Source organism: Diadema setosum, chromosome 20 (assembly GCF_964275005.1).
Source record: "Diadema setosum chromosome 20, eeDiaSeto1, whole genome shotgun sequence".
Taxonomy (NCBI): Eukaryota; Metazoa; Echinodermata; class Echinoidea; order Diadematoida; family Diadematidae; genus Diadema; species Diadema setosum.
In genome coordinates this window covers 31,209,253-31,235,747 of record NC_092704.1, presented here as the reverse complement: position 1 = coordinate 31,235,747, position 26,495 = coordinate 31,209,253, and the positions used below count along the sequence as shown (strand labels likewise).

Below are 26,495 nucleotides of genomic sequence, written 5' to 3'. Positions count from 1 at the left end.
AGACATCTTCAACTGTCTCCGATTCCAATGAAATTCATTTTTCTAGTGCTTTAAATGACCCAAATTTGAGCAGCAATCAAGGCGCCTAAACCGATGAGATATAAGCCGTTAAATTCATGCAATCTTGAACGACTCCGACATGTCACATAATCTTTATGTCAGCCACAACTGCACTGCAATCAGTTGCAAGTGGCTGCCATCACTGTTTCACAAGCGTGCTGGCATAAAAATCGTCACTTCCATTTTTGAAATGGATTCAGATGGAATGAATAATGTCCTCTGCATCACACAAACAAAGTATTAAAATAGTTAAGCCAATTTTATTTTTGATAGGGAAGCTTTGATTGCTGAATCTTTGAATCTCTTACCACCTTTTTTTTCCCCCTCATGATTTTCAAAAAAAAAAAAAACACCTTAATAGGAGATTCGTGGGATGACACCATAGTTTCCCTCATCATCATAGCACAAAATATTCTGATTAAATATATTCTTTTCTTTTTTTCTGTAGAAAACATGTAAACTTGCAACTACATCTGACACTTATGAGAAATTGTCCGATTTTTCATAGAAACTTTCACTGAAATAACTCCACTTTTTAGAGCCAATTTGGAGATGGCTTGGATTTCCCTTTAAACCCTTTCTGTGCTTTGAATGCTGCATGGCACAGAAATCCCCATAGCATTGTACACACTGTCCAAAGTCCCCAGTAGAGAAAGGGTTAGCCACCATATAGAAAATCACTTAGTGAAGAGATATTGGAAGGCGCATCAAGATTTTGAGTTCACTACTGCGGGAGATTCCTCTTCCTCCTCCTCCTCTTCGTCTTTCTCCATGATAACATTCCGCTTGCTGCTACCACCACATGCCCCGCCCCCCTCCTCCTCCTCGTCCAGCAGGAAGCGGTAGAAGAGCCCGCTGTCATGGAAGTGGTGCTCCTGGTGGGTGTGTTCCAGCAGCTGGCCCAGCAGGAGGCGGGTCCCGTACGCCGTGGCCTCGCTCCGCCCCTCCGCCAGCCCCACCTCCAGCAGCCAGTCCACCAGGTCGGAGCCCCGAAAGACGTTCCTGTACGTCCTCAGGTGGTATCTGTTCATATAAGAGTGAATACAGAATGGAACATAATATACACAACATCTGAAAAGCATAGACGGTGTATGTGCACAAAAACCTACTTCAGTGGAATCTCATCATGATGTCAGATATAACAAAATCCTCTAATACAACAAGGTGATTCTGCAGGATTCAACTCTAAATATTTATTAATCATTTATCATGTATCTATTTCACATTCATCTATTCTATATTGATCTATTTAGCTTTTATCTATTCATATAGAGAGAGAAACCTTGTAATTATGGTTTGAAGGTCCTCATTATAATGTGGCTTCCTAGAAGCAGAATGTGCTTGTAGCTTTTTGATATGATACACAAGCAGCACAAAAGCTGATCTGAAGAAACACTTTAATGGAAGAAGTTTGAAACATATGACGACTGGTACATCTTTGGTCTTTTATAAAGAAGCACAAGTGTGAAGTTATATTCTGAGCGCTGAATCTTGTTCAGTAAAGTTCATCCTTTACAAGAATCATCAGCCATTTTTGCATGGTGTAAACTGAAGTATTTATGCTCTTATCAGCAAGGAAAAATAGCCTACATTGATAAAATGACACACAGACAGATAAAAAACATAATACCAAAGTCTTTTAAATGATAGTTCTGCCTGACACAAAATGCCCGTGAAGATATGACTCATGATGTTCTTTGGCAGCTACTTTATACGGTCCACTCTCATTATAATTTCATCTATTCCCACTTTTGCTCTATTATGACTATTATTGACTATCATTGACTATTATTGACTATTATGACTTGCCTACCAGTTAAAATATATATGTATTTTTTTAATGCTAATTTCTTTTTGTGCATCTGCACTCATTTTTAAACTGTCCATCTGTAATAAGTTCGGCACTTACTTTAAGTCTGTCACTATAGCATCTTGGCACCGTGCCATGTGATGGGTCTTGAACTGTTCACACGTCATCATGACCTCTGGGCTGAGGTCGTTGCGTCGGGGCAACCGCACTTTCTCCGTGCCGTAGATGACCCTTCTGAACCTGGCGCAGAATGATAATTTGAGGAAAGAGAAGGGTTAGAGTTTGCATGTGTGGTAATCTGCATACTGCAGGGCATATTTGTACTAACCGCTTGAAACAGAACACAGAGCCACACCGCCACAAATTCTTTGCAGTCTTTCCATGGAATGACAATTTTCTTGGTGTGTGCAGTGTAAGGCACTTTCAGCATGCAGAAACACAGTGTGCTGTCATTACACTGTGGCATCACAGTAACACTGGGAGAATCTGTACACAGTGTGACAAGCTCACCACACTGTGGCCATGCAAGACACGAACAAGCAAACTTTTGACATGCCAATCACACATATGAAGTTTGAATTTTGACACAAAACTGTGTAATAGTGCAAACACTGTTTTCATGTAGTGCTACACGGTGTAACACACACACACACTACAGCAACAGATCTAATCACAGTGTGTGTGTGTGTGTTTGCATGACACTAAGGAGCTTTCTATTGCAGGACAGTAGGGCATACTGGATGAAGAGTTAACCCACCATCTCTTTCTCGCTCCGCCCTGATTTGTTGGCTGTTTTGATTTCTAAGGACAGGGATACATGCATCCACCGTATTGTGTAAGCGCCTAGCTGCCACACGTACATGTGCTGTACCCGAAGATACTTAAGCGACCCTGTCTACAGACCAAACCCTATTTCCACTCAAAACAGTCCTGCAAATTATCCAGAGAGAGCTATATTTGGCTTTGTTCATGTGTGCTAACTACCATTCCCTTTCCCTACCATTCTAAAATCAAAAGCTCACTTTTGTTCAAACTGGGAGAAGTAAACTAGTGTAACAAGACAATTACAGTGTAAACACTTCATTTTCCATGCAATTTCTAAAGTATGGTGTATTGCCTTTTCTTTGGTCAACTGCTTTAATAAAGCCAACCCTGCTAACTACGAAAGAAAAACATAAAAATTAAATATATACATCCTTTTTGGTCTACACTAACTGCTTATCAAGTTAGTGCAATATTGCTGGATTCATTTCACTTCATATTCTAAATGGAAAAATCAGAACATGAAATATTGTGCAGTCAAAAGCAATGGCAAAAACGAATTGAAATATCAATGTGGCATGTAACATTTTTTTTTTTCAAATCTGTTTACGCAGAACTGAAAACTTCTTCATACAAGAATGCAGCAGAAAACTCAATTGAATCCTCAACTGTTTAACAATGTTTCTGACTAAAATAAAAATCTAAGATGAATGGTTCTACTTGCTACCTGCATCTCTGATATTGTGGGAATATGAGCTATGGGAAAAAAAGGAGGAAAATGTTGTGGCTGACAATAATCCATTGATGTCCTCAGATGGCCAGACTCTGTGAATAATAGGATGTACCTACTGAATCTTTCACATAAAAGTGTTAGCAAAAGCCATTTTAGAACTGTTTAGTAGCCCTACCATATTTGTTCCTAGATAGCTTAATGGTGATAGCAACAATTCCATGTTCAACTGTTTGTTTGTTTGTTTGTTTGTTTGTTTGTTTTTGGTCTGTTAATTTGAATATGATTACATAGACCAGTCAGCAAGTTTCACATTTTTATTCATTTTCTTATTTATTCATTTGTTTTTTTACTCTACAAACATACGTTTGTCAGGGTTTCTTTAATATCAAACTCATACATATAGACTCGCTGCTTTATTTCACACAAATAAAGGCTTCTACTGGTAAATCATTTGATTATACTTTTACACAGTTCTGTTCCCATTCTGCATGCTGCTGGACACCACACAAATCAGAACATGATAAGGTATGATACTAACAAAGTCATCCCCATTCTCAATTCACGATGCACAAACCAAAAATCCCCTCAAACAAAGTGAAATAAAACATAACCCAAGACAAATTAAAGAAATCCCATGGTGACATATGTTGTAGCAACCTTTGCACACAAGGCCAATTCAGGTTTTGCAGGGACGCGACATTCATAGGTCTAGGGTAATTACCCCTAGGCAATTACCCTGGACCCTTCCCCTGGCTCTAATCCTAATCCTAATCCTGAACCTAATCCTAACCCTAACCCAAACTCTAAACCCTAATCCTAAACAGCTATAAAATGAGTCCTCATTCCACTGGCAAAATTACAGAGGCTGCATGATGCAGTTATCTGTAAAAGTGGAAATTTTCGCACATTTTGCGCAACCAGATGCTCGCTCGAAAATAAAAACACCCGTATACTTTTGCATGTCAAATGTTCCAGTAGTTATGTTGTGCTTTCTACAGAATTAAAAAAACACACAAAATTCATCTTAACCAGCAAGCGCGAAAAATTACTCACACGAAAGTGTCCCCTTTTACAGTACCACTTTAATGTCACTGTCACAAGGTATAAAACAGTTGTATTTATCGGTATATAGGTGTATCATACTTTGTCGCACGGTACTATGAAATAGCAATATATAAACTTTCTAATCTACAGATAGGCCTGTGCATTGTACATGGATGGTGCTTTAAAAAAAAAATAGCAAAAAAAAAAGATAATAATACAAATAATCTTTTAAAAGTCCTTGATTACAGTGATTGCCACAGGCAAGCTGGGATACAGTGTATTGAAGAGTTTGACATAGTACTGGTTATACAAAGTGTCACACAGAGTATTGTAAATACTTCAGGCAATTTTCAGCAGTCCACAAAAGTAAGTGCACAGAGAAGCATAATGATTATATATACATAAATTTAAAAAAACAAAACAAAAAGAAACATTGCAAGCAGCAAAGCAAGCCAATTCAGGGTAATATGGAGGACAATTCAAGCAACACTGCATTCATCACAGCCAGGCATAGCTTTTTAACAGTTAGTTCGACTTGGATGTAGAGGCAACAATTATACAGACAGAGGGCTTGGTTTTCTTTCAACCAAGAAACAGCCTTGTGTCTTCATTGGCACAGCACAGCTCTGTGCTCACTCATAACTGATGAAAAGCACAAAGGCATGACTTCGACTGGGCAAAGTTCAGGCAGAAATTGATGGGACACTGATCTAAGGAATTTGGTTACCAGGAAGAGGGATTCTTATTCATTTCTCTCTCTAGCCGCTGAAATAAGCCTGATGTTCCATTTGTGTGCATGTGTGTGTGTGTGTGTGTGTGGGGGGGGGGGGGGATAGTGTGTACAAAAATGAGTGTGTACCTCTGCCTGGCTCATATCATCCCTATAACCACCCTACTGCACAATCCAATCACCATCAATTCAGAAAGTTATTTTGTCTGAAATTGTGTCAAATTCACTGCTTCCTTCAATGACCCGAGGTCAACGTTATGCAAAGTTCTTGGTGCTTAGGGGTCAGACACCATTTGCAAAGAGAAATTGTGGAAATCCTTGGTTTGTTATGCCCCTCATATTAACAGGTGTACACACACTAACGGAAAGACTGTGACTGTAGGAAATGCATGGCAACTTGCTTACCACTGCTTCTCGTCATTTCAAAAAGTATTCATAATAGCTGTCAAGAAAGGGGTCTGGTTTTGCAGACACCCATCTTATGTGCATACACACTTACAGGTTTGTGGAACCATGACGATATTGTACATGTGTAAAGTTGTATCTAATACGGAGTTGGGGAACACGCACACGCATCCTGTGAAGTTTCTTGGAGCAGCACGGTGTGGTTTTTCCAGTTCACACAAGCCATTAGCAGGTAGGTTTTTGTTGTTTTTGTTGTTTTTGGTTGTTGTTGTTGTTTGTTTTTTTAATGATGAACTGGGATAGTACAGTGCTATTGCAAAAAAAAAAAAATTTCACATATGAGGTATTTATTGGCATGTACAAGTATGAGACGTACAGCATCACCTAGTGTTTGTTAAAGGGCTTTGCTTCGACTGGGTGGTGTAAATCCAGTATCATTTAAAATACTGGAATGTAACAATACAGCCAATAAATGCTTGTGAGTATGTAATACATGTTGATAATTCAACTGTATGATGCTATCTACCCGTTTCAAGACATGATTGCCGCTCTCTTTTGCTCTTGCCATTACAAATTATCTTTGATGTCAATGTAAGCTAAAAATGATGCAGAAGCAGTAAGCATGATATCATTCTAGTGATGCTTTGCAGATAAGTCTTTCCAAACGAACACAAAAAGCAAATAATAATTGAAATAATGACCATATAAAAAGCAAAATAAATGTAACCACAGCTATATAAAATGTATATTTGTATGATCTTCCAATTGGCCACATAAAAAAAAAATAATAACATTAAATGATGGCTCGCAGAGAATGTCAAATTCTGGTAAATGCAGTATAGCGATTTGAGGCAATACCTTTTTTTACACGGTTTTTTACAAAGTCTGGCCCTATCTCCCGAAGAAGGGATAGTTGTGATGAGAGAAAAGAGATAAAATTAGCCAATCACAAATGCATAAGACACAGGAAGAAAAAGTGTTAGTAAAATCAAAACAAACACAACCATCTTAATAAGAAAAGAAATGCATAAATTTTAGGAGCTTATAATTCATATACAGTTGAACCTCTCTTATCCGGCCTCCCTTTATCCGGATCTCTCTATTATACGGATGCAATCTCGCCGTGATTTTTTTTTTTTTTTTTAATAATTACGGGAGGAAAGGGGGATTTCCAACTCCTTGAGAACTCCTACACAAACACACATGAATTACATATTACTTCCAACATTAACATACACCTCTATTTTGGGGTCTGTTACCGAGTGTAACAATGAAAAGGTTGCAGTATACACATTACTACATGTGGTACTACAATGGGCTACATCAGTACATGTGTATGTATATGTACATGTATAAAGCATTGAGTCTCCCGTATCCGGCCAAATCCCTTATCCGGATGAGCCCCGGTCCCGACTTGTCCGGATACGAGAGGTTCAACTGTATCATATTATGATACTGTACGTGTTATCTGTTACATCATGCTGTACTAGTCACAGTAAATTCAAGGTCAGAATCTACAAAAGTTTGTTCTGGTAGGCACATGCCTCATGTTGCCAGTAGTGGAAAGAACATTCCAAATAACATTATGTAATTTTAAGGCTTTTAAGGAAATAAAGAAAAAGAAGCACATCACAACTCAAACTTGAGACAGTGCATCACTGCTCATTATACAATATCTGAAATACGTGCAAATATAACACTGTGCAGATACTTAAATGACACTCTCAAAAGGAAATAAAAATGGTTAAAAAGTTGTTATCAAATTCTTTGGGACCAGAAGGATGCTGGCAACATCCGTCTTTCCCCTTCTTTATCAGACCATTGATTGAAATATTCTATCGTCCCTGGGGTGAAAATGAAGAAATATTGTTTTAGCATTACATTTAGAATTCTAATGTTTTAAAACTCACATCAGTATTTTTGATAGTCAAAATGAGTTACTGTAAAAGTGGAAATTTTCACGCATTTCGGGCATCCACAAGCTAGCGCGAAAATAAGAGCACGCGAATATTTTTGCATGACATATGTTCTAGAAGTTAGTGTCCTTATTCTGTGGGATTAAAAACACGCAAAATTCATCTTACCCGTCCGAGCACAAAAAAATTACTCACGTGAAAACATCCACTTTTACAGTGCAAGGTTTTGGAACATATGCCAATTGAGATATGAGGTCTTGTCACGCAAAGGATGATGCACTGCTTGTCTACCATGCTCATTACGGAGTTTTAAGAAAGGGAAGAATCTCAAGAGACGTTGCACTTACATTCTGACGACGGGCATGATGACGTTCTCCGTGTCGAAACCGAAGACGGCGAGGGCAAAGAATCCCTGACCGAAGTTGAGGATGCAGTCCAGGAAGGAGAGTTCCAAGAAGATCCCTGACTGGGTGGACCCTAGGAGCTTCCAAAGGCACAGGGACAAGGCCTGTAGGGACACGGATCAATGCAACAAGATTCAGGGTCACTGCACTGGTGTCATAAACACTTTCTGTGCCAGGGACTTTGGACAGTGTGTACGACATTACAGGGTTTTCTGTGTGAATCGGCACTCAAAACATACTGAGGGTTAAAGGGGCAGAGGAGTATGAATGAAGTATATTGATCCCATATCTAGAGAAAGGCTTATAAGTAGGCATCCTCACAAAGAATCATCCTCAGTTTGCACTTTATATTGTAATCAGTTCCCTATGGGAACCTGGTGGCCATTGTATTAAGTCTATGGGGATTGGGGAATTCAGCATGGAATGGGTTAAGCCCCTCTTGCAGCAAGTACGCTAAACTCTGGATAACAAAACATACATAAACTGTTGGGAAGAGCTTATCTGAACTTCTATATTATTGTAGATATTTGGATGCAAAATCTAGAATACAGACACATAGAGTTACATAACACATTATTTAAAAAAAAAATCATATGAGGGGAAAGCTTTTACAAATTTCTTTGATGATTTCAGAAGAGTTCTCTTGTACTTTGGGTAAAAAATACTTGAACCCTAAACCTTGACGAGATAATTCTCTAAAGCAGCTCTTTCCACACTAAACTGGGATGGGATGTGCTGTAACAGCAGGTGATGGTGCAGTTAACAAGGGAGAGTTCATATTAACAATACTATAAACAATATCTGCCCCTTTAATGAATATTTTGACTCACCACAATCATGGAGAGAACCATGAGATAGAGGAGGACGAGATGGCGTCCCAGCTGGTGATTCTTGGCTTCATCCAGGGCCACCACATCCTCCTCTTCCTGCTGGCTGATCTCCTGCAGGTTGCGGTGCAGCAGCATGCGCCGGCACTCGTTGGACCGGTAGTGGGAGCAGTTGAAGCGGGCAGGGCACATCTGCCGCCGGATGGCCACGTTCAGGTTGGGCAGGTCCTCGATGTCGGTCAGCGGGGAGGACGAGGAGGGGGTGTCCGACGACGTGGAGGAACCCTCGCCGAAATCCCCACCGCGCAAAGAATCTGTTAGAGATGGGGACATTGAATATGGAGATGGGTCATTACCTCTGCAAAGGGGGTTATGATTTTGATGTCATTGGTTTGTTTGTTGTCTGAATGTTTGCAAAATAAGTAAAAAGTTTTAAACGGATTTGAATGGAATTTTCAGGATAAGCTGATAATGACACAAGGAATAGATGACTAAACTTTGGTAGTGATCCACATCATTGTCTGGATCCAGGAATTTTCTTGAATTTTTTGAAGGATTATCACTGGGAACACGGGCCAACAAAAAAAGGAATTCAAGCTGCATGTATTTGAGGCACATATACGAGCACTGAGCGCACACTTTGGGCACAGCGAGAAGCTCATGTAGAGACCATGAAAGGATTCTGTATCATTGTGTGTCGAGAAATAGACCCATTTTTAGCATATTATGTGCATATGGGTGGTAATGAGCTGCTTGGCAGAGAGAGGTCTGCACTCTCCAAGTGCTTCTCGAGCATCTAAATATGACAGCTAGCGAGGCTCTCACATGATGCTTTGCTCTCTGGATCATGAAATAAAAGAAAGCGAGTCCATTTCATGGACCAAGTGATTCCACACATCAGTCCATAAAGTATTTTCTGTTTGCTCTCTTGCAAGAATATTTTTTGCCTGCTGCAAGTCTTCAGGCATCCTAGCACATCATCATTCTACCAGGCTCTACTCATGAGGAAATGACAGCATTGTAGACATTCAGTCATTTTGTGTCTTGTTGACTGCACTCTGGCCCCTTAAGCCACTAATCAAGTAAATCAAACTACAACCCACCCCCTGCGATGAACTACATCTGCCATGGATGCCTTTTTTTTTTCTTCCCTTCCATGCTAATCATTTCGGTATAGCAAAATAAGGGTTACTTGAGTGTGTCCAATTTATCTCTCACTCACCTTTTTCGCCTTTTTCAATGAGATTCTTTTCAAGGCTGACACTGGTGTGGCCCTCCGGCTCGCTGTCTGCCGAGTCGTACCCCGGGATGGACTGATACTCTTCCCGTCGGAAGCGGTCTCGACGTTGCAGCGCGAAGAGGAACACGACGGTCAGGGCGACGTTGAGACTCAAGACCACAACACTGGCAATCAACTGCGGTCAGTGGGAGGAAGAACAGGAGGAGACAAGGTTAAAGAATGCATCCTTTTTGGCTTTTTGCAACCACCATAGAAAGTGGATTGCCCTCTCACATGCTTGCTTCTCTCATGCATCATAATGGGTGTGGTGTAGTCAAGAGGATTGCCCATTCCACACTCAATATCAAAGGTCCACAGTTCAAGCCCTTCCTCTATGCTTGTTTACTTGAGCAAGACAACTTATTCACAACACACTTCTATATGTTGGTGTAAAAAGGGATATCCAATAAGGAATTTATAGGAATAGGAAATATCACTGCCTACCACACTATAATCTATTTGCCGTAACATACAACACCTTGAGTATCAGTGTATCTATTTTTCTTCACATAATACACGTAAGCAGTCTTTTATACATATCATATAGAATCTGTCCCGAGAATGGTGGTCATATTCTTGAGATGGCAAAGAGAACACACAACTTTAACTCTGGACCTTGGTAAACTTCAGGCTGCAACCTATCCATGTTTTAGAGAGGAGAAAGCAGGTCATGCTGAAAAATTACTGACATTCTTGACAGGATATTTACTGGAGCAACTGACAAGTACATGTCAATACTATTGGAAAGCAACTCTACAGGAATTCCGTTTGTGCTTCTATTGCTAGTACACTTTTCAGGATGAATGGGGAATCAGCATTAGTAACCTCTCAGAGTGAAATAAGATGGTTTTTCCCAAAGCCCTGTTTTATCACCAAAGCCATATTTTGGGGGGTGAAGGTAAAAGAGAGAAAAGTTCCTGAGATCTACCCAGTCTTTAATTCTGCAAGCATTTGGGGGATTGTCTCACAAAACTGAAAAGTCGCACTAACCTGAGGCTTCTCAATCTCATACAAGACGTCCACATCATCATGGTGCAGTGGGATGACGGTCAATAGGATCCCTGTGATGACAAGAGGGGCACTGTAAGGAGAGGAACAGCAAATCAGATATATTAATTAACCCTTGATGTGTCACACTAATTTTCTGTCCATAGGCAATGTGTGTGAAATTTGTGTGCTTTTGAGTTGTTGGCACAGAGAGGGTTTAATAATTCTTGCATCAAGTTTTTTTTTTTGTTTTGTTTTTGGGGGGTATTTTTTTTTTTGTTTTGTTTTTGGGGGGTATTTTTTTTTTTTTTTTTTTTTAATTGCAACTGATTGACATATTGGGATTCATCATCATAAATAAACACCTATTATTCAGCATTTCAGTAGCGGCCATAGTAAGAAATCATGATTAACACAGTACCTCCTGCCATAAGGGATCAAAACCATCACTGTCTATCGGGCGGAAGCTTAGTTATTTAGTGGATATGACACCTGTCTATCATTGTTTAAAGGTTGTGAATTTGTATCACACTCAAGTATGCACGCCCATAATTTCTTTTTTTTTTTTTATCATGGCTACTAAATCAAACACTGAATAATTGGTGTTTATTTACATCAATGAAAGGCGATCTGTCAATTGGTTGCGATAAACCAGATACAATTAGCCATCAACTGTTCCACTTTGCACATGAGCAGAAAAGGGTCATTTGTGTAAATAGGCAGGTTGGTTTTTAAATTCACTACGTTAAGCATCAGTGCTGTAATGATTATTAGGGGCGAGGCGGAAGCTTACCCCCATCCGTAGATGTAGAAGAAGAATCTGTTGCGGACGACAAAGCAGGTGCTGCGATAGCGCAGCAGAAAGAGCGCCAGCGCCACCATGGATGTCCAGCAGCGGGACCCAAAGATCCCCACCATGAGAAAGATGAAGTGCACGACCCGCCCCCAGTAGGCTGTGATGTGGACGGAGTGACAGATGATCACACTGAGAGCTCCAACGCCCTGCGGATTGGACACAAAGACAGTCTTCTATTTAATGTAGAACTTGAACACATTTCTTGCACATTCACTGAATATCATGTGTGTGTGGGGGGGGGGGATGGGAGTTTGGGAGGGGGTAGTTTTAACCGTATCAGGGTAATTACCCCCTGATTAAATACTGGTTAGTGATAAGGTTAGAGTAAAGGTTAGAGGTTAGGGTTAGGTTTAGGGTTAGAATTTGGGTTAGGGTTAGGTTATAGGTTCAGGATTTAGGATCTTGGTTAGGGTAAGGGGAAGGGTCTGGGATAATTGCGGTAATTGCCTGGGGGTAAATTGCCCTACATCTAGTTTTAACATGTGGTCTGAATGTAGCATGCAAGCGATCAATATCACATATGACATGAATACTGAATCTAAATTTTGTGAAATGAGACCTGTGCCAGTCTCATTCGAGTGGTTAACTTTGCAATCGAAAGAACACAGACACTGAATGGAAATGAGTATTATCCCTGTCCAAGGATCAAATTTAGCATAACCCTGTCCTTCAGAAAATTTTCACTACATTTGTGTTACAAGAGGTAATAAATTGGCACGTTATCAATACTGCATATATTAGTCAACTCACAAAGTTCTTGTATCATTTGTGATGTCATTGGTTTAGAGAACCAGAAAGGTGTTGGCAATACACGGAGTCTATGCAGTTTATACCCTTCTGGCTATAAACTGAGGATGTCATCACTAAGAATGGGATACGAAACTTGTGACTCATACCTCACTCATGCTTATTTATCACATGTATACACAACCATCTGACTCTCTATTCTGAAGATCTTACAGTCCCTGTACACAGTGCCCCAAGAAAATGACCTGAAGAATAGCAACTGAGAGTAACAATTGAAGGCATGGAAATAGCCTGCCACAGAGTAGTAAGTGTAAGTGGGTGAAGAAATTCTCACCTGAGCAATGATGAGGTTGGTTGTGAACTGGTGGGGTAGGTGGGACAGTTTCTTCCTCAGCACAAATATGATGAACACCCAAACCTGCCAATGCAACAAAGACATTGAACGCATTAGTCTGGAGCAATACTCAAGATCAATATCAATGTGAAATGTGTAAAGCAAAGCACAGTTTGTATTAAACTGATGTTGAGCACAACTAACAGGACATGACATACGGCAGTTTATGATTTGACAGTTTCAATGTACAGCACCCGAGTAAAATAATGCTTTTTTAGGCATTTATATCAAGTATTTGACACTGATGAAGCTAATGGAAAAGTTTGCAGTCTCAGAGAAATGCCACTAATACCACTCATTCAATGGCAATTCCGAAATGTACCGGTATTGAATTTTTATCATCCTGTCTCAGATCATGCTTCAATCATTATCTTTGCAAGCTTTGATGGAGAAGTTTGTGATGCATAGGGGAAGGGATCATTTGTTTTGTAAAAGCAAAGGTATTGAAGTTGTTCTCCAAACATCTACACACTACTGCTATTGATAAGAATAAAAGATCAGGGGCTGAACATATCGATGTTTCTAAAATCTGTCGTCTAAGCTGAGTTGAATTTGAGTTTATCATGTGACTGCTAAAGAAGCCCACAGAGTGCATGCAATCAAATTACCCAGAGAACAATGACTGTACATCCCTTCCAAAGGAATGGGCAATGAGGACAGCATCCTTTGGTACTACTGCTATTGCTCAGGGACTTGAACCAGGGACCTCTGGTTTAAGAGTCTCATCTACTGAACCACCACAGCTCCTCTGTAGGAATTGACAAGGATCAATGCTTGCAATGAACACTTTAACCCTATTCTAACTGGGGGGGGGGGGGGGGGGGGGTCAAATTGACCCTCCCCTCAACGTTTCGCGCCACGATTTCGCAACGCGCACAGATTTTGCCGCGTCGTTTCACGACTTTTTTCATTGAAGTCTCCCGTATATTTTGAGACCAAATTTGCGACGTCCGGGTACACCGTTTTGAAGTTACGTAATGTTTTGCATATGCATGTCAACCAAAAAACAGCTCAAATTCATGATATCGTGTGCAAATCCAATGCAAATTGCGTTTTTTGGTTAACCCTAAAAAGACTGGGCTATTTTGGTAGCTCGAAAGACTGGGGGGGGGGGGGGGGGGCCTAAAGGGCCCCCCCTGAAGATCTCGGCCGTGGATCGCGCGATCGCCGCGGAAATTTGCACAATGGTAGTGTGCGATGTAATCTACAAGATCGTATATCTAAATTTTCCAAAATAGTCTTCTTTTGTTTTATTTTGATTAATTATGCTAATTTATGCGAGAAATCAGACTTTTTTATCTAAATCAGTAAATAAAGCTCCAAAAGTGCTCATTTTTGGTCTAGATATTCTTTGTAGCACTCTTAGCAAATGTACTTGAAAAAAAATTCGGTATCAAAATTAATTTCTTATTTATTTTATTGTTTTATGAATTTCTTATGTATTTCTTTGTTTTTTTGACCTTTTGTTTTTGTTGTTTTTTTCAGCAAAATTTGTGGCAGACCCTTTTTGAAGCATAATACTACTAAAACAATTTTGATTTTAGCCATTGAGAGTAAAAATAAGCATATTTATATGAACCATGTGATAAAACTCAATTTGTATTGACTTTGTACACAAAATCGCATTTTTGAGCCATTTTCGGTCTCACGTGCATGTACAAAAAGTTATGTAACTTCAGAACTGTACCCCCGGGCGTCACAAATTTGGTGTCAAAATGTGCGGGAAACTCGAAAGAAAAAAGTCACAGAGCATCGCGGCGAGAGCATTGCGTGTTGCTGAGTAATCGCGCGAAATGTCGAGAGGGGGGCCTTTTAGGCCCCCCCCCAGTCTTTTTAGGGTTAAATTGATATAAATTAGATTATTTCAACTTTTAACCATTGAAATTAATCAATTCTAGTGTAGATAAGCCTGAAAAAGTGCCTGCAACAAATTTTGGCAAAAAAACAATAGAAAACAAAAGGTCGAAAAAACAATAAAATACATAAGAAATTAACAAAACAATAAAAAACAAAAGAAATTGATTTCGATTGTGCTAATTTTTTTCAAGAAAATTGTTTGATGTGTCTTGAGGAATTCTGACACAAAAATTTAGCAATCCTCCAGTCTTTTTAATGGAGTTATAGGTGAAAATATGATTTCATGCACAAATTTGCATAATCAATTTATTAAAAATAGAAAGGCAATATTTTTCTATTGTATGACCATGTTATGTTGTAGTTTACATCCAGCTCTATCTTCAGGCAAAATTTCGCGGCGATTGCACGATCGGCGGCCGAGATCTGAAGGGGGGGTCAAATTGACCCCCCCTCAGTAAAAACTTGGTCTCAAATAGCCCAGTTAGAATAGGGTTAAGTTGCCAATTTGAGGATGGAAGAAGATCTTGGATATGGGGATGACTATCACTGCATTTGATTCCTCACAGGAGGAGGAGATCAGTTAAACAGAGTAAGGGCTGACTTACAGCTGACGCTAGACCGATACAGCTGACGTTGAATGCCCCATTGTCCAGGGCGTCGTGATACTGGTTCTCTGTTGCCATGGGGATCATCACCATGGTAGCAGTGATGAACATGAAGGGGGCGGAGACAAAGGTGCAGTAAACCATGGTGGGGGCAATCTAACAAAAAGAAAGTAATAAGAGGAAAATTCATACAGGAGGTACAAGGAATAAGAATCAGAAGTTCCTCACAAGAAAGTGGCAGATCCAATATGATTTATTTGGTATGCAACGTATTGTAGCATGAACAAATATCAATACTTGTAGCCGTTCTGTGATACCAAAATCAAATTTGAGAGGCTTAATCTGCTTGCATAACATCACTAGCAAACTCTATTCACCACAAGGATGGACTTTTTCGAAAAAAATCTCACAGCATGGCTGTATATTTTGGTTGCATAAAACTATGTGAAATATGTTACTGACCGGTATAAAGTCAATCTTATATCTGGGCTTATGCAGAATACTACAATGGACCTAGAGCACTTTGCTGCCAGTATAATAGCAAGTTTTGAATCCAACACGTATCAATTACATACATGCTTTGACATTTCTGAAATCTGGAGTTTCCTAAATCTATTGGACAGATTTATTCACAAATCTTTTATTCTGAGCCTTTTATGGCTAAATCAAAAAAAGAAAAAAGAAAAAAGAATCAAACACAAGCTATAATTTGCACAAGAAAGAGAGAAAAAAAAAGAAGATTTTCATCCTTTTACAAAGATGTCTACCAGAAAATACATGATTTGAAACTCCACCTAAATGTGCGATTAAATGAAGTTTTGCGACTGATTGACAAATTGCCCTACATCAACATGAATAAGCACTGAATTGATCAGTGTTTTTTAGTAGTAGCCATGATAAAAATCATGGGTGAACATACTCAAGCAGGATTCAAACCTATGACCTCTTTGTCTTTGAAGCTTTCTATTGCAAAAAAAAAAAAGAATTTGCAAGACAATCTTCCCATGGTTATAGCTCCCCTACTCACCATTTGGAGGGATTCCTGGTAGTGGGTGGCGTACAGGAAAACAGTGGGGGCGGTGGGGAGGGAGCCATACAAGAAACCGAACGAGGCATAGGTCTCCGTCAGTGTCTCATTGCCCTGCCCTGGGTCAATCACGTACACCAGCTGGTTGACTACCAGTGGTAACAGCAACCTGTGGAATGTCACGATAAAAGAGTCACTTTGTCACTGCACTTTGCGGTCTGAATATCAAAAAAACAAAAACAAAAACAAAAAACAAAAAAAAAACAACAAAAAGAACATGACAAAAAACACAAAAGAAAATTCATACATTAACAAAATTTAAAAGCAGCAGATAATCATATGCTACAAATGAATCACTACCAAAACCATAATTACCCTATCTGCACTACAGATTGTAAATGTCAATATTTTTAGAGTGATCAATTTTTTGCCCTGAGCAGCTAATAAACATATTCATACGTTCTTGGTTTCGCTCTGCTCCAGTGTTTACCTGACTGATTTCTTCCAATTCACACACACAAAAAAGTGATGTGATATGGCATTTCCTGGTGTAGAAATTGATTTGCTGCCCGATCAATTCGAATGTGCAGTCTGCACGGAAACTGCTGCAGACACAAAAATTGCTCAAACGAATACTACTAATAGTACCTGGGCACACATACGCACACACACACACACACACACACACTCGTAATACAAGGGGAGGCATCACTGACATAGCACATGATTCTAACTGTGCAGATAAAAACAGCAGGATATTTTTGCAAGTTATAGAATTCTCGCTATTGCCAATGACGTAAAAAGTACCCGGATATTGACTTAAGCGTCATTTACGGTGCATTATGGGATAGTTCGGAAGCCAAGTCACTTCCGTTCGTACATGTGCGATACGCGAATGCTCTTTACATACATACAGGTCATAGCTATATAGCCGGCCGACTGTATTCTTGCATGTACTTACTGTTTCCTCGACTTGAATTTTAGCGTTTATATGATTTGAAATTTCTCCATTCTAGAAGAATTGTTGTAAATACGACTATGGGTCATTACTGCGAAGCTGCCATGTGTTGGTTGCACAACAATAAACAAACAAATCTACAGAAATATCCCTGGCTCGGGTACTGGTGCCTACTAGTATCCGTGGCCGGCGCGGCGCTATGTAGGTACACGTACGCGCACGCTAGCACTTTGCAAAATATGCCCCGCACCGGAAGTGCCCGAGTCCCAGAAATGCACTAAATCTTGACGAAAAAGCTACATCCGGGTACTTTTTTGCGTATTGGTGATAGTGAGAATTCACGCCTGCCATACGCAGCATGAAATACGTAGAAATTAATGAAGTGCAAAATTTTTACATGTTTACAGTACAGATGCTTACAGTTTGGAGGCAATGAGCAGGGCCGGTGGAAGGAGGGCCATACCGCTCTGCTGGCGCACCTTCCCCACCATGTTAATACCAAGGAGAAAGAGGGCCGTGGCACCGAATGAACTCTCCAGGGTGGTGAGGATGCCCTCCAGGAACACCGGCAGCCGCTGCGAGAGGGCAAAGTTGAAGATGATGCCGATCGGCACGGTGATAAAGATGGGGTTGGTGAGGAGACCCTTCAGGATAACCCTGCGGGAGAATAAAGAGATAAAATTTTTTTCTTTCTCATGTGACAATCATAAATGAGATACAGGTATATATTAAAAACAAGCATACTTTAGTTCTGACTTTGTACAAATCTTTTGATCTTTCTTTCATAAGCATAATTGAATTTTTAATCTCTAAGGAACCATTCCATTGTATTTCACTAATACATACAAAATCATATCTATGCCATTTACCTCAGAAGATGGTAGAAACCGAATCAAATGTAAGTAAATATGCAAAGCTAATCCTCCCCCTAAAGCAAAATAAAAAATAATCATAATCATAAGGCATGAGTTTTTAATACCATCACATGAATTCCTTATCTGTCCATATATGATTATGCACTACAAGCATCACACGCAGCGTGGCAGTTATATAAATCATAAATCCTGTCATATGAAATCAGTTCAGACTTTGGAGTCAGCAGTTCAGTAGTCCTCCTCAGTAAATGGGTATCAGGCAACACAAATCAAACAATAGAAGCTTGTACTGATAACCTGATAAGTTGTTACAGTCTTTCATAGAATTCACTTCATGAGCAAAATACATTGAGAAATTTCATATTACTACCTAAATGTAAAGAGTCTTACACTTTCAAATGCAGATTTGATTCGATTGCAGAACAAAGTCAATCACAGGATTTCATTTTCTTGGGGGGGGGGGGGGGCCGGCAAGTGAATAATTTGTAGATGAACTCTACAGAGGGCCCTCTTCACTGTGTATCTAAAAAGCGTATCAGGGAAATGACCCCCCGAGGGCTATTATCCCCTGGCTAAATACTTGTTAGTGGTAGGTCAGAGCAAAGATTAGGGTTAGAGTTAGGTTTAGGGTTAGGGTTAGGATTAGGTTCAGGATTAGGATTACGGCCAGGGGAAGGTTCTGGGGTACCTGCCCAGGAGGTAATCGCCCTAGACCCCTAAAAAGAGGTATGGCCACTCACCAGGCGATGTAGGCCTTGTGCCTCCTGTGCTCACTGCTGGTAGACTTGTTGGCCTCCAGTGAAAGAAACCCCCAGGGGTTGATGAACATGAGGTTGACAGGAGCAAGGATGTAGATATACTGCATGATCTGGGGATAGCTGTTCTCATACAGTGCCTTGACTATGGGAGGAGGAGATAAAGATATGGACATACAATTTATACAGCTGTACATTTCATCACACATTGTGGCATACCATCTTGCTTTCTTCATATTGGAATTGGACTCCGCAGATGAATCGTAGAGAATATAAAAATTGAAAACAGTTTATCAAAAGGTAATGATGCTCGAATGAACTGTATTGTGCATTCTACAACTATAAAAACAGTCTCCTACAATACTAAGTGAGATATGCTGACCATTGCGGTAGAAACAAACCATCTACACGTTAGAAGTCAAGCATATTTTGCAACAACATCTTAGATGCAATGATTATGTTCATTAAAAACCCACTGAGGATGAGCTGGTTTTAATTGAACATGCATTTCCCATAGACAACTGCCCGAGTACACTTGGGACTCTAGTCTTCAATGGGTTAAACACTATTCCTAATAACACAATCACCATTGTCAATGTCTGTATACTCAAATGGAGAATAAGGTAGTCACTTACAAAACATGTATACCATACAGTTCATCATGTATGACTGTTGCAATTGAAAGACAAGTGAGCACACAAGACAGAATTGGGGATCTGTCTGAGGTTTGTATCTTACAGTATGTAGGTCTTTGAATTATATCTATTTTTGCTACCAGCATTTGGTAGCAAAACTTGCATCTAGTCAGCACACCTTTAGTCCAAAAAACTTATATAATACAGTGTACATTTATTCATATGATGGGCCAACATCACGTTTCCATTGGTCAAATGTCTACCTACAAATTATTCAGTAGGACTCTTGAGCCTGTTAGAAGCTCTTCCGGCTTATGAATAATTATCGTATTTGCAGATTTCAAAAGTTCCTAACACTGTCATGCTTCTCAGCTGCAGCTCTATTTGCTTGCAACTGTCTGTACTAGCAATAGTGTGAGTGCCTTGAAAAGAAAACTAAAAAAACTAACATGACTAATAGTGAACTTGGAATGGACCAACATTAACCCGCGGAGGATGGGCTGATTTTGCTACAACACGCATTTCCCATAGACATCTGCCCGAATATACTCGGGATTTGTTCTCAACAGGTTAATCATTCTTGCTAAACACTCACCAATTGGATATCCCAGTGCGAAGTCGTTGCTCTGCGTGGCGAAAATACCAAAGAGCCCCGCCTTTCCAAGACCGGCCCATCCACTCACCAACAGCGTCCCCACATACACCACAACAAACACTATGGCCTTGCCTATGAGGACACTGGACCAGAACAGCCAGTTCACCTATGCAAATAATGCAACAACAATAAAAGGATCATTTTACAGCTGACAGAACTTGTAACATTGTTGTGTTGGAAAGGGCCAAAAGAAAACAACATTAGGTAGATCAGAGGAAATCAACTGCTGTGCACAGTAGACTGTGATGCCTCTGCCTCCTAAACTCAAATTTTTCAGAATGCTTCATGATTTCCCCAGCATGAATTTCACTTTCATTCATTCATTTTTTTTTTTGTTGTTGTTGCTATTTTAGTACTGTCACCTCTAATCTTTACTCAAAATAAACTGAGTGCTTTTTCCATCTTTGTGGAGCAATACACATTGTATGAATGTACCAAATGTGCCAAATTTCATCAAGGCATCCCAAGACTTACACTAGACTTCCTATACATAAGCAGCACAAAAAATTATCATCATTTGACAATCAACATGGAAACAGACAAGTAAACTTTAATCTGAATAATGATAATGCCTTTAATGCACTTGAAATGGAGGCACACAACGTTTTCAAATGTGTATCATTCTAGGCAATATGAAACTTAGGAAACTGCACTTCCTATAGTTTCCTCACTGACATCCGTTAATTGTACAGGCAAACAAATCTCCTCAGGTATTACTGATACCGGAAAAGAGGAAATAACCCACCCCACCAGCATGCTGATTGCAACTTGATATCAGATATAGCTTAATCGGTTTAACAAGGAAAGAAAGAAAACACCTCAATTCCCTCCACCACACCTCATTTTCCTAGGTAAATACTTTCATAAAATGCAGACTGGCCTTGATGTTACAATAGCTAGCAGACAGATAGGGCTGGCGAGTGTATCATAATGTAAAATACAAAACAAGGTCCTACGAAGGGCGACACACAATATTAATAACAGCTGGCTTCCCCCCAAGAATATAATGCTAGGCCCAGGCATGGATATATGGAAATTATTCTTACATCAGTGCACATTTTTGCATAATAAGTGATAATATAATTCCTTGAAAGGATGACCTCTTGCAATCCCCATGATGCATAGTTTGAGATCAGGTAAAAATAAATACAAGGGACTTCAAATCAAAACAGAAGTATTGAGGAAAGGACCATTATACTTTTTTACATCTTGAAAACACATCTAAGAAAACGAAAGAACAATATTGAAAGTACCCACAGTAGACGATGAAAAACATGCCGCATGCAACATGCTTTACTAGGTCTTACGTGAATGTCCAAGGTAAACCAAAGGTCATTGTTTTGGTTACATTGTAAAATGTATGGTATTTGGTCAATACTGGTACATGTATTAGACACTTGCTCCATTTGTCCTAGTTTGTACAAATATATTGTGGTGTGTATTGGTCATTTCTTTACCCACCAGAAAGATACTCAGCTAACAGCAAAATCTCCCCGCAATTTCATAACTCCAAAGACAAACAGAGAAAATATTATTGTGATGTTACACTAAAATCAATGTAAAGACAGCCAACTCCTACATTTTCATGAGGTTGGACAATAGATCATATTCAGGGTACTAATCCCTTAGTCAACATGACAATTTCAATATACATTGTAAAGCCAATATGGAACAGGTTAACTGTAAACTTGATTTTTTATGGCACAGAGATATATCAGATGTGCTATTTCACATAGATTTGGGTCACCGGTCTAGACAAATTTTGCAAGATTTAGAAGTCTATCTGAAGTGTCTGTGCATATGAATTCATATGACCTGTGGTGTGACATGGTTTGCAATAATCCTTTGGGTCTCTCAGCTGAGAAACATAGAGCTTACGCTGATTCTTCTAGGTGGAACTACACATGGAATAATCGCATGGCCCCTCTAGCTCCTTTCAATGTGCGTACATACAGTACAACTATGTATGTGCATCTTGTGAGTTGACCACAGTCAGCAGCCATGCCTTGTCAAACCTACCTCACTGAAGTCCAGGATGACCAAGGATTTGAAGAGCATCGCCGGAAGGGCGAAGTAGGTAACATAGTGACCCAGCCCCTTGGACTGCGAGGGGCAGACGATCCCGCTGCGGCCAGCGACGTACCCCAGCAGGATGATGGCGAAACATTCTACGAGGGCGGGAATGAGGTTGTGGAATGCGGCCACCGTAGAGTTCTGCGATCCCGAGATGTCACTATCGTTTGCCGAGACGTCCACATTTGACACAGTCACTCCAGGATTTGGGAGAGCAGCAGATAAATCTATCCCTGACATTCTGCTGTCCTTTAATCAGGTTTCTTTGAAATTAAAAGAGATGCTGACTTCTGCGTGGTTGGTAAATCAATTCCATATGTTGGCCTGCAATAGAGGAGGAAAAAAACAAACAAACAAAGAAACCCAACATGAGACACATTATAAACTAGATGGAGCTCAATTTAGGTATCAATTATGTCACACATAAATCCCTAAATACATACACCAATCTACATGATTCAACACAATCAAATTGAATAGACTGACCTCACTGAAATTAAACAGGGTGAAAACTTACACGGCTGAATTGCAAATTTGTAAAAACAGCAAACTATAATGCAAATAAGACACAGCACAAACAATAAACTGCACAAATCATGAAATGAGAAAGGAACAAAACTCTCACATCGGACTTCACAAGCAGTACAGTAATTCCTATACTGCAAGAGTGGCATTTAACGTGTGCACAGCAGGAGTGGTCAGCGAGAAGTTCAGAACACCCTCTAACTCAATTCATCTACTCACACCTTTCCTCTGCAACTATACTCTACAGTTGTAAGCCAGAGCTAATCACTGGAGTAGAACCACATTACATAATACTATCGCGAGACACATGTACCTCCACGCTTTGGCTCAAAGTCAACAGAGATTTTACACAACAGAACCAAATCACTCCACGCTACACTCATTGCTAAACCACTGAAAAAAAACAACAAAAAACTGTAAAGTAAACAAAGACCACAGGTCTGTGACTCCTTTTTTTTTTAAGTTCTCTTTGGTAATGGAGTGCGTTCGGGAACAGCCTTCAGAAGTGCCCTTGTTGTATAAGACATGATAACACGGTGTATCTATTGTTCATCATAAAACACACACACAAACTCGGAAGAGTCAGAGTTATGAAAGGTGAGGCTTTTCTTGTTTATGTTTTATGTTAATTGTTTAAAGACAATTTCACAACACAGTGCTTTCCTATTAAACATAAAGTGTGTGCACATACCCATAAGATATTGATCAGCCTTTTTAGGTGCATGGTTTTCATTGTAACTTCAGTCAACTTTATGCTGTCCAGCGGCTACAAACACACACTGTCACTCAGGAAGTTGAGCTTTCATTTGTCTAATATAGTCTTTCTTTTTCACGAAAAACAAACAAACATTCACATCACAAATTATACAAAACCCCCTGAGTTGGTTGCAAGGCAAATATCACAATGCAATGTGCTGTGCAACACCCGCATACACACACACACAAACACACTTGCGTACACATGCAAAGCAAGCCAATGGCCCTAAAAACATGTATTATAGGGCTATATATTACATATGTCAATCAGAGTGCACATGTTAAATCTCCAAAGAAACTGCCTGAACATGATTGTAGATAACAAATGCATATTATGTTAGCAAAAAAAAAAAGGAAAAAAAAGAAAAAAAAAGGAAAAAAAAGAAAAAAAGGTGAACATTAATTACACTATATTCCATCACCGGTTGTGTGGTAATTTAAAAGGAATGTCATATTAAATCAATCAATAACCGTATACCACTTTGGTTTGCTGTCAAGCTATGACATGGTGACAGACACACATACAATTTGTACATTGCAGACACAGAATCTGGGTGATGTCATTAAAGGACAAGTTCACCTTCATAAACATAAGGATTGAGAGAATGTAGCAATATTAGTAGAACACATCATTGAAAGTTTGAGGAAAATCAGACAATCCATTCAAAAGTTATGAATTTTTGAAGTTTTTGTGCAGTAACCGCTGGATGAGAAGACTACTGCAGTGTATGAATAACTAAGATGTCACATGCGTACAACAATATAAGGAAAATATAAAGAGAATTCCAGAAAATTCCATCTTTTGAAAAAAGTACACATTCCCCTGACTCGTTACCGACAAATGTTATGGGTAATATTATTCCCCCTGCCTTTAGAAAGAGGCAAGTCAAGTGCTCTTTTATTATGCGAAAAAAGTGAAAATATGTTGAATTTTCTTTTACATTTTCATTATACTGTTGTACGCATATGACTCACAAGCTGTAGTAGTCTCCTCATCCAGCGGTTCCAACACAAACATTTTAAAAATTCATAACTTTTGCATCGATTGTCCAATTTTTCTCAAACTTTCACTGATGTGTTCTACTAATATTGCTGCATTCTCTTAATCCTTATGTTAATGTTCAAAGGTGAACTTGTCCTTTAACATCCAAACCAGACTTGTCGTACACAGTGAGACATCCGATCATGTGATACTTTCAGTGATGATGATTCAACATTATCTCTAATCATTATGGAGCGGATGGTGAACAACAATGGTGGGTCTTTGAATACTGGTGCCGAAGAACAACACAATTTGCATGCACGTTCACACACACACACACACACACACACACACACACTTTTTTTTGTTTTTCCTTGATATTTATTGATTTCATTCAAATCATTTGTGAATCAACCCATTCTGGGTGTAACATGAACAAAAACAATCACGAAAAAATTTCACGAGAAAATATTGACATAATTATATGCCAAACATAGATGGCCATTTATTACCTCCACCAAGGGAGGAGGTTACATACTTATGTTTTCATTACCGTTGGTTTGTTCGTTCATTTGTTAGTTAGTTTGTCCGTGTGCAAAATAACTCAAAAAGTAGTTAACGGATTTGGATGAAACTTGCAGGAAAGGTTTAGAATGATACAAGTAACAGATGATTAAATTTTGGTAGTGATCCAAGAATTTTTGGGGAATTTATGAAGGATTTGTGATATTTTGGCAGGTAGGGTCAATGAACTTGGGAGTTCAGGCTGCGCGTACTTGTGGTTTGCAAGCGCGCACTAAGGTGCGTGCTCTAGTTTCTGCTAGTTTGTTCGTTCGTGTGCAAAATAACTCAAAACTAGAGCACGCACGCAGCTGAGGGTTCATGACGTAACAAAGGCTTCTATATTGGGAAATCGGGCAACTTTCAGCACATACATGGGTGGAAATCACTGATAGGATCTCTGAAGAACAAGAAAAGTGGTGGAAATGAGCTGCCTGCTTGGCGGAGGTCTGCACTCTCAGAGTGCTTTTCTAGTTTGAATACATATTGAATCATCCGTATTCACTTTAATACAACAGCATACACACACACACACAAAATACATTAAATACAAATCTAGCATGAAATCATTTACAAAAACCCAACCAGCCCTTCCCCTCCCAACCAAGACAGATCTTCATCTATCCAAAATATTTAATCCTACCAATACCAATATCACACACACACACACACACACACACACGCACACACACACATACATAATTGCAATACAAACTCTCAAGCTACACGTACAATGTACGTTCATCCCAGATGGGACTATATGGTGTTTGTCAGCACTGATACTGATCTTGTTACGTCATTTCTTAATCTCGTCCGTATGTAAAGTATTGTAAACTCTTCACTGCCAATTTCTGTACAACAATAGCAACACTCACAGGCAAGGTGAGCAGATATGATATGTTCTTGCTTGCTCGACTAGATTATTTTGTTTTAAAAAACTTTCAGTTTAGAAGGGAAGGTAGCAAAGCACTCACTAGTATCAAGTACCCAGTAAATACATTTGTAGCAAATGGTACCAGTACCTTTACAATGAAAAAATGAAGTGAAAGTTGATGTAAATCACAAACACTGAGACACACTGTAAATCTATGTTTGAAGCTTGTAGTCCCATGCATATGATAAAGCACAAAACACAAATTCAGTCTAGTAGAAATTGTTTCGCCTCTGATTGGCAGGGAATTTCCAAATAGGACAGCTCCCAAATTGTAAATGTATCGGTGAGCCTATTAAAATCAACTGGTTTGGTTTGTTACTTTCAGTTTAGGACAGATTGCATG

The 26,495-nt window shown here is 39.4% G+C and overlaps 1 protein-coding gene across 1 annotated transcript; it reads right to left on the bottom strand.

Moving 5' to 3' along the window:
* Positions 1-633: 633 nt before the first annotated feature.
* On the bottom strand, positions 634-22,701 carry LOC140243721 (lysosomal cholesterol signaling protein-like). The gene is made up of 14 exons (XM_072323386.1): positions 22,341-22,701; positions 20,262-20,427; positions 19,017-19,176; positions 17,822-18,058; positions 16,444-16,612; positions 15,417-15,572; positions 12,895-12,978; positions 11,751-11,959; positions 10,961-11,051; positions 9,914-10,106; positions 8,695-9,005; positions 7,808-7,968; positions 1,970-2,110; positions 634-1,083 (listed from the first exon to the last, which is right to left on the bottom strand). Exons 1-14 carry the CDS (start codon positions 22,632-22,634, stop codon positions 768-770), a joined length of 2,688 nt encoding a protein of 895 aa, XP_072179487.1. The 5' UTR covers positions 22,635-22,701; the 3' UTR covers positions 634-767.
* Between the last annotated feature and the right edge of the window lie 3,794 nt (positions 22,702-26,495).